The 13,473-nt window shown below is 34.4% G+C and overlaps 3 protein-coding genes across 3 annotated transcripts; all 3 read right to left on the reverse strand.

Moving 5' to 3' along the window:
• Positions 1–350: 350 nt before the first annotated feature.
• Positions 351–1,898, reverse strand: LOC131642255 (uncharacterized). Its single transcript, XM_058912532.1, has one exon. It carries the CDS (start codon positions 1,896–1,898, stop codon positions 351–353), a length of 1,548 nt encoding a protein of 515 aa, XP_058768515.1.
• Positions 1,899–2,017: 119 nt separating this feature from the next.
• Positions 2,018–2,395, reverse strand: LOC131642256 (uncharacterized). Its single transcript, XM_058912533.1, has one exon. It carries the CDS (start codon positions 2,393–2,395, stop codon positions 2,018–2,020), a length of 378 nt encoding a protein of 125 aa, XP_058768516.1.
• A 9,511-nt stretch (positions 2,396–11,906) lies between these two features.
• Positions 11,907–12,440, reverse strand: LOC131642257 (uncharacterized). The gene has a single exon (XM_058912534.1). It carries the CDS (start codon positions 12,438–12,440, stop codon positions 11,907–11,909), a length of 534 nt encoding a protein of 177 aa, XP_058768517.1.
• Between the last annotated feature and the right edge of the window lie 1,033 nt (positions 12,441–13,473).

A 13,473-nucleotide genomic window follows, 5' to 3' on the forward strand; every position in this document is an offset into this window, starting at 1 on the left:
TGTAGCCGAATGTTCCATAAGGGCAAGTAAATGTGGTTTTCTCTTAATCCTCTGGGTGAATAGGGATTTGGAAAAAGCCAGAGTATCCATCAAGATAACAGAAATACGAGTGTCTAGCTAGACGCTCAAGCATCTGATCTATAAATGGAAGAGGGAAATGGTCTTTCATAGTCGCGTTGTTCAACTTTCTGTAATCTATACACATGCGTCACCCCCCTTCGGTTTGTTTTGCTACACGCTCACCTTTCTCATTTTTCACGACAGTGATACCTCCTTTCTTTGGTACCACATGGACGGGACTTACCCACTCACTATCTGAAATCTGGTAAATGATGCCAGCTTCTAATAACTTAAGGACTTCTCTCTTTACTACATCGCTCATGATAGGATTTATTCTTCTCTGATGCTCTCTCGAGGGTTTCGAATTCTCCTCTAGCAAAATCTGATGCATGCATACGGATGGGCTTATTCCTTTTTAAATTAGAGACTTTGTATCCTAAAGCTGATGGATACTTTCGCAAGGTATCTAAGAGTTGGTTTGTTTCGATTTGTTTCAGAGTGGCGCTTATTATGACAGGTCGATTCATCTCCTCATCCAAAAACTCATATATTAGATTCTTGGGTAGTTCCTTAAGTTCTATGGTAGATTTCTTGGTGCACGGCATAGGGTCGGGGGTAAGTGCTAAGCATTCAAAAAGGTTGTCGTCAATGTAAGGTTCCATACTCTTAAATCCGTCATCCTCTAAAATGGGGGTAGAAGGTAATCTGATTAAGGAATCGTTGAGCTCATTAACACACTCATCAATGACGTCGATGGCATAACACGCATCTCCTATCACTGGTGCCATTAGAAATTTTGACAAAATGAACTCGGTCTTTTCATCTCCTACCTCAAAAGTTAGCTTCCCTTTCTTAACATCTACTATAGCTCCAGCAGTCGATAAGAATGGTCTACCTAGGAGGATTGGGATGTCATCATCTTCTTTGATATCCATAACTACGAAATCGGTCGTAATGTATAACTGACCAATCTTGACAGGTATGTCCTCCAAAATACCCATGGGGTATTTAACGGATCTATCGGCTAGTTGTAACGACATCTTAGTAGGTTGAAGCTCTCCTAGTTTTAACCTCTTACAGACAGCCAGGGGCATTAGACTTACGCTTGCTCCTAGGTCTAGAAATGCTTTGTCTATCATGTGATTTCCTAGGACGCAAGGGATAGAAAAACTTCCAGGATCTTTATCTTTCTTGGCAAGTTTATTCTCGAATATGGAATGACATTCTAAAGGTTTGGGATCGTCGAGTCTTCGTTTGTTGGACAAAATATCCTTCAAGAACTTAGCATATGATGGTATCTGGGTTATTGCTTCGGTAAAAGGGATTTCTACGTGGAGTTTCTCTATTACCTTAATGAACTTTTGGAATTGGTTTTCTGTTTTGGTATTTTTCAAACTTTGTGGAAATGGAATGGGTGGCTTGTAAGGTTGTGGTGTGCGATTCTCTACCTCTGGTTCTGATTGCTTTTCGAGTTTCTCTGGTTCCTCTACCTGGTCTCTAGGTTCAGCATTTCCCTTAGGTTTTTCCGATGTGCTTGGGTTAGGATTTTTAGGTCCTTCATAAGTGGTCCCACTTCCTAGGGTGATAGAATTTGTCGTTCCTTTGGGATTAGGTTGGGTTTGTCCAAGGAATTGTCCTCCAGCTACAACTTGTGCAGAGGTGGTTTGAGCTACTTGTGAAATCTGGGTTTCAAGCATCTTGGTGTGGGTCATCATCTGGTCAAACTTGGTTGCCAGTTGAGTAACTAACTCGTTTGTGTGAATGTGTTGGTTCATAAACTCCTTATTTTGCTGAGTTTGACTTTGGATAAATGTGTCTATGGTTTCTTTAAGGTTCATTTTAGGTGGCACAACTTTCATAGGTTGGTTTTGTTTTGTGTTTGGAATCCTTGGGGTCTCGAAGATCCGGAATTTTGGATGGGATTGTTGTTCTTGTAAGAGAAATTCGGGTGATTCCTCTATCCAGGATTGTATGTGTTCGAGAAAGGATTTCCTTGGGTATAGTTAACTTGGTCTGAGCCAGAGTCGTTCAAAAGGTTACAGTCAATGGTTTGATGTCCTTGAGTTCCACAGAGCTTGCACTCCGATTGGATTGCTGCCACTGTGGTAGGGTTTTGAGACATGTTTTCAACTTTCAAGGCCAGAGCGTTCATCTTAGCATTCATCATGTCCATGCAACTTATCTCATGCTTTCCTCCATGGCTCTCCTTTTTCTCCACCGTTGCTCGTTCTATCCCCCATTGGGCGTGGTTTTGGGCCATGTCCTCTATCAGGGCACAAGCGTCGGGATAAGGTTTGTTCATTAACGCTCTGCCAGCGGCAGCGTCAATAGACATTTTCGTGTTATAATGGAGTCCATTATAAAAGGTGTGTATGATCAACTATTGCTCTAGGCAATGGTGCGGATAGGCTCTCAAAAGTTCTTTATATCTTTCCCAGGCATTAAAGAGTGATTCGTCTTGGTTTTGAGTGAAACTAAGGTTCCTAAGGACAGCGGTCTTACTAGGTGGGAAATATCTGGCAAGAAAGGCTCTCATAAGGTCTTCCCAAGTTTTTATTGAGTTGGTTGGAAGGGCGTCTAACCAGTCATGGGCTTTGCCTCCAAGGGAGAAAGGAAACAATCTTAAGTGGATGGCTTCGGGTGTGGCTCCATTCGCCTTAAGGGTGTCAGCTAACTGGATAAACACTTTTAGGAGTTGGTTCGGGTTCTCTGTAGCGAGACCAGCGAATTGTTTTTGTTGAACCAGTTGAAGTAATGAGGGCTTAAGTTCAAAATTGTTGGTTGTTATAGCGGGGTTTACGATACTAGAACTGGGCTCCTCATTAGATGGTTGAGCAAACTCTTTAAAAGGTCTTTGGCTACGGTCTTCAGCCATAACTTTCCTTAATTTAAGGATAAACAGACGTGCTCGGGCGTAACGTTCGGGTTCCACTAAAGGGTTTAATAGGTTACCGGTGCTACGATTTTTACGGATCTACCGGCTAGAATAGCCTTAGTCTAAACGGGATAATAATAGGGTACGAAATTTGACGAAGTTGGTCCCCAGCAACGGCGCTAAAAAACTTGATGGGTCTGTAGCGTGTAGCCTAAATATAGTACTGCAAGTGCACAGCCTATCGAAGTAATATAAAAGATTATCGAACCACAGAGACCAATCGTCAATCTATCAACTCTATTGTTAAAGTGCTTATCTATGGTGAACATGAATATTATTGTGAGTGCAGTGCAACAATGTAAGTGAGCGGAGTGAATAACAGTTTTAAAGCGATAGGTTGGAATTTAAATCATGATACCAGACTATGTTCTAGACATACATAAGTGAAACGACTCATGGGGCAGTATTTTCTATTCGTAGCAAAGAACCAATTTAACAGGAACTTGTAGCTTTTGGCTACTAAGAACCGAATTTAATCTTTAATTTAACTTCCTTTATTGTCACATATAAAGGGTGCCTTCCGCGTTAAAGCAGTAAATCCATGTTTAAGAAATAGCTAGTTTTGACTTAACAGAAAAGTGATTTTACTTGGAAAAATTAACCTAAAGAGACTCTTAGTTTTTGACCAAGAGTCAGATTTCAAATCTACAAACGCGTCCGAAAATAGTTTCAAAATCGTTTTCTAAAAAGAGTTAATGATTCCTATTTAACCAACCAAATCGCTTTCTTTTCTTTTGTTTGGTTAAATAATAATCAAGTCCTATCTTTGATATGGACGGCTTTCGATCTTACCCAATAAACATTTAAAGCACAATTTGACTCAAGTTAAAAGTAAAACATCCCTAGAGTATTTTTACTAACATGACAATTAGAACACAAACATAATCACAATCATTACATTCAAACCTTTATGATTTAGCCAGACATAGTAATTGCGAGTCTATAACACATGTAGACTATGGTAAGTGCGAGTAATAAAAGGGTGCAACTCGATAACACTTGTAGACTATGGTAAGAGCATTTAGAGTCTATAACACATGTAGACTATGGTAAGAGCATTTAGAGTCTATAACACTTGTAGACTATGGTAAGAGCAAGAAAATAAATAAAGCAAGTAAATTGAACCTTACTCCGATCGGAGATTGAATCTTGATACAAAGTGAAGGCTGGTATGATAAACTTTAACCAAAGTGCTCCAATACTTGATTACAACTCAATCTACACCGTAGTAACTCCTCGATGTGAAGAGGTTACTACTTTATAAATACTGATGGTATATGGCTTAATTTTGTACTAAGCTTGGATGGAAAACCGAAAATGAAAAACTAAACTATATATAGTGGATTCTAGATCAGCGTAAAGACAGGAGTTCCCCTCAACTCCTTTTGAGCGGGAGCCTTTTTGTGAAGGCCGCGGGTGCGGCAGCTCCACTGCGGGCGCGGTGGGGAGTAACGGACATGATCGTGTGATCGTGGCAATTGGCTCCATCATGAAGTGGGCCACGTCATCGCGTCCCCTATGGCCGGCGCGGTGCAGAACGCCATAAGTACAATTCTTCTTGAAAAACCCTATTTTCCTGGCGTTTTGGCTCGTTTCTTCACTAGAGGCTCTGAAAGGTCAAGAATCCTGAAAACAAAGGAAATACAAACATAATACGAGATAAAGATAATAAAAACTAAGGAAAACATGTGATATTCGAGCCAGAAACATAGTGTGATTCAGTGTGATCAGCCATCCCAGTTATATAATGATGCGAAAAATAATTGAAAATTCATGCGGTCGTCAATTAATGAGTCGAGAAATTATTCAATCAAATAAGTTCTCATGCCACTCTTGCTCGCAAGGGAAGTTGATAATTCGGCCATCACCAATAAAAATTGAAAATGAATCTATCAGTTTTTTAGAGCGTATACATGGTGATATTTGTGGGCCAATACACCCATCACGCAGACCATTTAGATATTTTATGGTTTTAGTGGATGTATCGACTAGATGGTCACATGTTTATTTGTTGTCAACTCGCAATCAGGCGTTTGCAAGATTGCTAGCTCAACTAATTCGAATAAGAGCTCATTTTCCCGATTATCCTGTCAAGAAAATGTGTCTTGATAATGCAGCAGAATTTTTATCTCAAGCATTTAATGAGTATTGTATGTCTATTGGATATTGAACACTCAGTAGCACATGTTCATACACAAAATGGACTTGCAGAATGATTTATTAAACATATAAAATTAATTTCAAGACCACTTATTATGAGGTGCAAACTCCCAGTTTCTGCTTGGGGACATGTGTAATGCCCGGAAATTCGATTATTCGCTTAATTTAGACGTTTGGAGTGTTTATGGAATTTTTCACGTTTTGGAATGTTTTAGTTGGTATTAGTTAGTGATAGCGGATCGATAATTAATCAAGATTTTTAATATTTTTGGTATTAGAAATATTATTAGAGTGTCGGTATTATTTTGGGAATTTTATGAATAAATTAAGTTTAACCGTAAAATGAGAGTTTGCGAGTAAATTGAGAGTTTTAATTAAATAAGTGAGTTGAGATTACGTGTGGCATTGGAGATAGAGGGGTATTAGTTGGTAAAACCCAAACTTGAGTTTAGAAGCCCATTTAGTTTATTAGGTTTGTTAGAGTTGTGGTAGTAGTTAAAAAAACAAAACCTGAGAGAAACAAATACCAACAATACGTAGCAGAGAGGAAAAGAATTTTTGGGATCAAGGGTTTTGGTGCTAGTAGCTTAGGATTCAATTTGACAGTCACGATTCTGATCGAATTTTCGAGCTCCGTTTAATCCAAAGGTAAGGGGTGGGGTTCGACTAATATAATCAATTGTATGATGGTTGTTATGTGGGATTTAGGGTTGTATAGTTTTACTGCTAATTATGTGCTCATGTGTTGAATTTGTGATTTTCTGTGATTTTATTGGCGTACCGGTTGATCTGAAATTTCAAAACGAAGTTGTTCAGTGGGTGTTGTTATTTGCAATATGTTGTATTAAGTCTGTGATATATACAAATATGTAGGTGAATCGATGAACTTTATTAAACAAATTGGTTATAAGCGTACCCAGAACTAGAGAAGAAATAGAAGTGGGACGGGGCCTCTAGGGAAGGGACGGTCGTCCCAGGCCAAGGAAGAACAAAAAAAAAAGAACATGAAATAGGGACGGGTGTCCCACATACCTCCACTCTTTTCTTTCTCCTGAAAACATATGAAAACATAAAATAAGCTTAGTTTAATTAGTTAAAAAGAAAAAAAAATGACTTAGTATAGTTAATTGAAAATGGATAATGGCTTAGTTATATAAAATAGGTATATACATATAATATATTAATTTACTAATAGATATATAAAATAGATAAATGGATAATGGATTAGAATGATACATTACAGTTTAGCAGAAACACGAAATAGATGATAGCAGATTTACTAATAGATACTGGTTCATGTAGTAACCGAGTTGAATTTTGTTGACATCATAATTTTGAATGCAGGGAAATTATTTAAATCAAAATAATAAAATTTGTAGATGCTAATTAATAATAGGCAGTGATAGCAGTGAATGGAAATAGTGTTGAATCAGTCGAATTAGTAAATTAAGCAAAAAATTAAATAACCGAAATTAGAGGAAATTCATCAGGGTGGTTTGAATATATATAATTAGATAACTTCGGTTGGTCGTGTTGTTGAATATTATACCGAATTGCGTGAATTGCAGGTACCGTTGAAATAAGTTGGCTTTGCCTCAAATTTGGACAAGTTTTCGTTGTAGGCTTAAATAGGCAAAGTTGAACGTTGTTTAAGTTGCTGTTTAAGTTGTTGTTGTTTTGATTGTGTTGTGATATTGTTGAATTGATGTCGTCCATAACGTCGCATAACATTGCATTAATTAAGTTGGCCTTTATTGCACTGATTAAGTTGGCCTTGATGGCACCCTATTGAAGTTGTTGGAATGCCTCGATAACCTGGCATATGATTAAGTTGGGAGTTGTACTCCGATGGATCCACATGCATTTGCATTAGTCGAGTTTCCTGTTGAGATGCATTTTGCTGACGTCGTTGTTATTGCTTTGTTGTTTGGTTGATGGTTGTATTGTAGTTGTTTCTGAATGTGGTGAATATTGTATGATTCTATGTCTAATTTATCAATTATCATACTCTTGCTTATACTTTTCGATATCTCACCGTTTCTTTGTTTTTCGCCGTTGCCTTTATATTGGTGACGTGCAGGTAATGAGGAGTAAAGATTTAGTAGCTTTTTGGTGTCGTTGCTCTGATACGTAGCACTCGGGGGGAAACGAACGCTTGTTTTGATTTACGTTGTTATTTAATTTCAAGTCGAATTCGGTTGTTATTTTGAGGATTTTGTTGTTGATTTAAGTTGTTGGAAGCTTCTATGATTACTCGCAATTTAAGTTGATTTGTTTTCCGTTGCAGTTACTTAATTTAAGTTGAATCATTGAGACTAAATACTTGTTGAAAATTCTTTATTTTATTATAGTGCTATGTATCTGTTTAAAAAAAATTGTTGTTTCCGTTGTTGGTTTTAAAGTTGAATGTAATACCTCAAGTTAAGTCGGAATTTTGGCACTCTGATTTTTTATATAAACGTTTGGTAGATTTGGGGTGTTACAACATGCAATTTTGCATGCTGCAACTTTGATTCGCATCAGGCCAACGAGTTACCACACTCCTTCCTCTTTAGAATTAGTTTTTGGTAAAGAACCTAATATTTCTCATCTAAGAATTTTTGGATGTGCGGTGTATGTTCCAATCTCTCTACCACAACGCACTAAGATGGGTCATCAAAGGAGGATGGGAATATATGTTGGATACGAATCTCCGTCTATTATAAAGCACCTTGAACCAACAACAGGAAATTTATTCACTGCTCGTTTTGTTAATTGTCATTTTGATGAATCAAAATTTCCAACATTAGGGGGAGAGAATAAGAAGTTGGAAAAAGAGATTTGTTGGAATGAATTATCATTATCTCATCTTGATCCTCGAACAAAACAATGTGAACTATAAGTTCAAAAGATAATTCACTTGCAAATCTTAGCAAATCAAATACCAAATGCATTCACCCAAAAGGTGTGACTAAATCATATATACCAGCTGCAAATGCTCGAATAAAACTGGATATCCTTGTTGGACAATCCAATGAATCTCAACCACGCCTGAAGTGTGGCAGACCAATCTGTTCCAAAGATAAAAATCCTCGAACAAGAAAGGGAGCTAAGAATAAATATGGCCCAAGTGAGGATATAGAAAATCAAAAAGAGTCTTCAGACATAACAAACATTTCATCTCTGGATGAGATTGATCAGGTACCTGAAACTGATGAAAATAAAGAGATCTCGATCAATTATGTCCAAAATGGAATACAATGGAACCGACATGAAGTCGACATTGATGATATTTTTTCGTATAATATAGCGCTAAATGTGATAAAATGACAAAGAGGATCATGAACCAACGTCTATTAAAAATTGTAGACAAAGTGAGGATTGGCCAAAATGGAAAGATGCAATTGAAGCAGAATTGAACTCACCCTACAAAAGACAAGTTTTTGGACCTGTAGTGCGAACTCCTCAAGGTGTGAAGCCAGTTGGATACAAATGGGTTTTCATGCAAAAGCGAAATGAAAATAATGAAATTGCGAGATACAAAGCTCAACTTATTGCTCAAGGATTTTCGCAAAGACCTGGAATTGACTTTGATGAGACATACTCACCTGTAATGGATGCAAGCATTTTTCGATATTTAATAAGTCTTATAGAACATGAAGGACTTAATTTGCACATGATGGATGTTGTAACAGCTTATCTGTATGGTTCACTTGATAGTGAAATTTACATGAAACTCCCTGAAGGTTTCAATATACCAAATGCACATAATTCTGAATCTCAAGAAAGCTACTCCATTAAATTGAACAAATCTCTCTATGGGCTGAAACAATCTGGACGCATGTGGTATAACCGTCTTAGTGAATATTTACTTAGAGAGGGATATACAAATAACTCAACTTGTCCTTGTATTTTTATAAAAAGATCAGGAAAAGAATTTGCAATAATAGTTGTTTATGTTGATGACATAAATATTATTGGAACTCCTGAAGAGCTTCCAAAAGCTATGAATTGTTTAAAGAAAGAGTTTAAGATGAAGGACCTAGGAAAGACAAAATTATGTCTAGGTTTACAAATTGAGCATTTGGACAAAGGAATATTTGTACATCAAGAATGCTATATAGAAAAAGTGTTAAAACGCTTTTATATGGACAAATGTCACCCATTGTCTACTCCAATGGTTGTTAGATCATTAGATATAGAGAAAGATCCTTTCAGGCCTCGAGAAAAGGATGAAGAATTGCTTGGTCCTGAAGTAGCATATCTCAGTGTGATTGGAGCACTGATGTATCTTGCTAATTATACACGTCCTGATATATCATTTGCGGTTAATTTATTAGCAAGATACAATTCTTCACCCACACGAAGACATTGGAACATAATCAAACATATACTTTATTATCTTAGAGGTACAATAGACATGGGTCTGTTTTATACCAAAGTATCAAAACTTGAATTAACAAGTTATGCAGATGCACGTTATTTATCAGATCCTCACAATGGTAGATCACAAACAGGTTATTTGTTTACATGTGGTGGTACAACTATTTCATGGAGATCGGTGAAACAAACAATATCAGCAACTTCATCTAATCATGTAAAACTTTTAGCACTACATGAGACAAGTCGAGAGTGCGTTTGGTCGAGATCCTTAATTCAACACATACAAAATACTTGTGGTTTGTCTTCTGGAAACATAAATACAACGACCATATATGAAGATAATACTCCATGCATCACTCAATTGAAGGATGGTTACATTAAAGGAGACCGAACAAAACACATCTCTCCAAAGTTCTTTTTCACTCATGATCTTCAGAAGAATGGTGATATTAACATCCAACAAATTTGTTCATGTGATAACCTTGCAGACCTTTTCACAAAGTCACTCCCAAGTAGAACTTTTAATCAACTAATGCAAAAGATTAGTCTTCATCATCGAAGAAATGATCGCTCAGCTGAGGGGGAGAAATAAATTTATTTAAAAGGATATGTACTCTTTTTCCTTCACTAGATTTTTTTCCCAATGAGTTTTTTCTAGTAAGGTTTTAACGAGGCATATCCAAAACATACATCCAAGGGGGTGTGTTATGAATAATTGGATGATTGTCTCCCAATTATCTTATTCCTTATTTATAATATTGTGTATTTATTACATTGTCTTTATGTTGTCCTATAAATAGGACCAACCTCATTGTAAAATATACACCGATGAAATAATACATAATTGCTCTCATCTCTCTTCTCTTTTATCTTCTTATTTCATAGCAATTTTCATTTTATTTATGTATTTTTATAATTTTGTAAATTGTTCAACTAAAGAGTTTAATTCAATTAACTTTTCATTGATATTTCTAGAAATTTAGTTGTTTATCAGCAACCATGTGATTTGAAATATTTTGTTTTATTTAAATCTAAATTTTATATTAAATTATATTATTTGCAATGTTTTGATAATATATTATTAATTTATATATACAACATAATGTTCTAATATATCCGTGCACCGAACGGGTTAATGTTATTATTAAAAGACAATTATTATTTTTTCTTAAAAATATGCATTAAATATTTATATATTAAATAAAAAAAAGAATTATCATATGTAAAATCATTTTATATTAAAAATTCTCAGTCAATTATCATTATTATTAATAGAAGACAATAAATATCTTATTTCTTAAAATATAATGTGTATTAAAGTTTGTGGATATAAGAGAAATTAATCTTGTCTATAAATTTAAATGAATTAAAATTAATTATTACTCCCTCCGACTCATAATAGGTGTCATTTTTTCTATTTTTATTTATCTCAAATTATTTGTTCATTTACAATACCAATATTATATTTATTATTTTTTTCCATTAACTTGTTCTTATGTATTGTATTTTGATTCATTTAACTAGTCCATTATGTATCATTATTAATTATTAATAAAGTTATTTTAGTAAATTACACTCATTTTATCATTGAAATCAACGTAATTAATTATTTTCTTAATAATCATGCAGGGAGTATTATTTCTATCGAAAAACAAACGTTCTTATATTTTGAAAGGAGAAATTAATCTTCTCCATTAGTATAATATGTACTTATTATTTTTTCTATGTCAGTCTAATTAGTTGTTGTATTTTTAAATTAATGCTAGAAATGAAAAAAAGTAAAGCACTTTCTTTAAACGTTAATGGAAAAAACAATTCATTCCCTTGATCATGATTTTGTACACACAATTACTCAATCATCTATGTAAGGTGAACCTTCTTACCCAAAAAAAATGAAAATCATTCTCTTAAATATTTATTAATTTATAATAAATTTTAGGCTTAATTGCAATTTTAGTCCCCTTATTATCTATTTTTTTGAGTTTTAGTGCCCCTGTTTTAAAATTCGGAATTTTAACGCTCAAATTGATGATGTGTCAGTGTCAGTTCAGCATTGAAATGTTCAAAAAAACTAATTATAATTAGGATTTATGTTGAACATGTCATTAATGTGAGTTCCATTTCATTAAAAATTGTCTTCGAACTTGCAAGGGGACCAAAATTCTCAAAAAGCTAAAATAAAGGGACTAAAATTCCGGATTTTAAAATAGGGGGACCAAAACCCAAAAAAATAGATAATAGAGGGACCAAAATTGCAATTAAGCCTAAATTTTAAAAATACAAGGACATCCATCCAACAAGCACATATTTTTTTTTTTATTTTTTTATTTTTTAAAGTTGTTGATTTATAAATTATCAACAACTTGCTTACAAATAACAAGCACATATCTCAATTAGAATCAAGATGGTCTGTGGCTAAAAATGCAACCCGACAAAGAAATCTCATATCATTATTAATTGAATTAATAGTAGGATCAACTGTGTGTTCATTATTCAGTTTAGTTTGACATATATCAATATCATCAGCAGCTACTAAAGCATCATAGTTTGCACTTTTAGCATCCTCATCAATTTCTTTTATAATCATTTTGAATGAATGAATTAAATTAAAGTAATCAACGGTTGCACATTCTTTGATGGCGTTAGAAGAAGGGTATTTTCCAGCCAAATTTTTTACTTCAACTTGTGCAGATGTGCTCTTCTTTCCTGCCATACGTAAGAAGGCCTTGCAAAGGGTAGGATAGTCTTTTGCTGAAGTGATTTCAGAGTTGTCTTGTATGAGTTTCATGCAACGGTCGTGATCTTTCTCAGCATCATTGCACACAACTTCATATAAATTGGTATTTGGTGGAGGTGAAATGGCATGAGAAATAATTATTAAGGAAATTAGAAGCAACAAGAATAATTGTGTTGAATGATTCATTGTTTTTTTTTTTTCTTCCTTAATGATGGATAATGGAATTACGTTACTTTCTTTAATTTATAGAAGTTTTAGAATAATATATTTTTATACTATTTTTAAAATTGTATTTATTTATATGGTCAAAATATATGTTTGTTTTCATTTTCAAACATATTTATTTTTTGTTAATAGTTTAATAAAATAAAGTCAAATATTATATTTTTTGTATATCAAATTTTCCATATATAATGGTGTCTATCATATTATTTTGACCGCTTATTTTTTATTAAAACTTATTTTTAAAGTTTTCTTTGACTATTTTTTATCTGTCATACTAAATATCATTCAATTTAATTATAATATTATATAATTGACAAAATTATTGTTCATCCATTAACTATAAAAATTGAATCACATTAAATTACATGATGTTGAGATATTAGATCTAATTCAAGTTGTTTAACTTAAGTCCAAGTCTAATTAGGGTTTGTTAGCCTATTTAGTGAATAAGTTAAATGTATATAAATAGTCATGGTTTGTATCATTATTTGTACAATTTAAGTCAATAATAAAATCTTTATTTTCTTATTCTCTCTATTCTCTCCTCACTAAAAGTGCCTCACGCACTAACAAATTGGTATCAGAGTCTGTTTACTGTTCTTGATCGTGTTTTCAAGAACTTCACGCCAGTGGTCGTGTTTCTAGGGAACGTGAATCAATCGCTGCAAAGATGAATGATAGTAATGACATTCCGAATTCTCTTCAAATGTTTGACGATAATAATTGGATTCGATGGAGAAAACATATGCAATCTCTGTTTGGCTTTCATGAAATCCTATAAGTGGATACTAATGATGATCTTGCGCTGGCTGCGGATGCAACCGACGCACAGAAGAACACTCACAATGATGCCAAGAAGAAAGATTGTAAGGCTGCGTATTGCATCGATAATATGAATTATTGTCGATATGAGAAGACAAAAAGATTGTAGAGTATGTTTCGAAGGTGCAGAAACTCGTCCATCTTATGAAAGGTTGTGGTGAAACCCTAACTG

This window comes from Vicia villosa, unplaced genomic scaffold (assembly GCF_029867415.1).
Source record: "Vicia villosa cultivar HV-30 ecotype Madison, WI unplaced genomic scaffold, Vvil1.0 ctg.004715F_1_1, whole genome shotgun sequence".
Taxonomy (NCBI): Eukaryota; Viridiplantae; Streptophyta; class Magnoliopsida; order Fabales; family Fabaceae; genus Vicia; species Vicia villosa.

Bases quoted from the DNA above. Each gene is read 5' to 3' on its own strand.
- LOC131642255 (XM_058912532.1), bottom strand. From the start codon at position 1,898: ATGAACCTTAAAGAAACCATAGACACATTTATCCAAAGTCAAACTCAG.
- LOC131642256 (XM_058912533.1), bottom strand. From the start codon at position 2,395: ATGTCTATTGACGCTGCCGCTGGCAGAGCGTTAATGAACAAACCTTAT.
- LOC131642257 (XM_058912534.1), bottom strand. From the start codon at position 12,440: ATGAATCATTCAACACAATTATTCTTGTTGCTTCTAATTTCCTTAATA.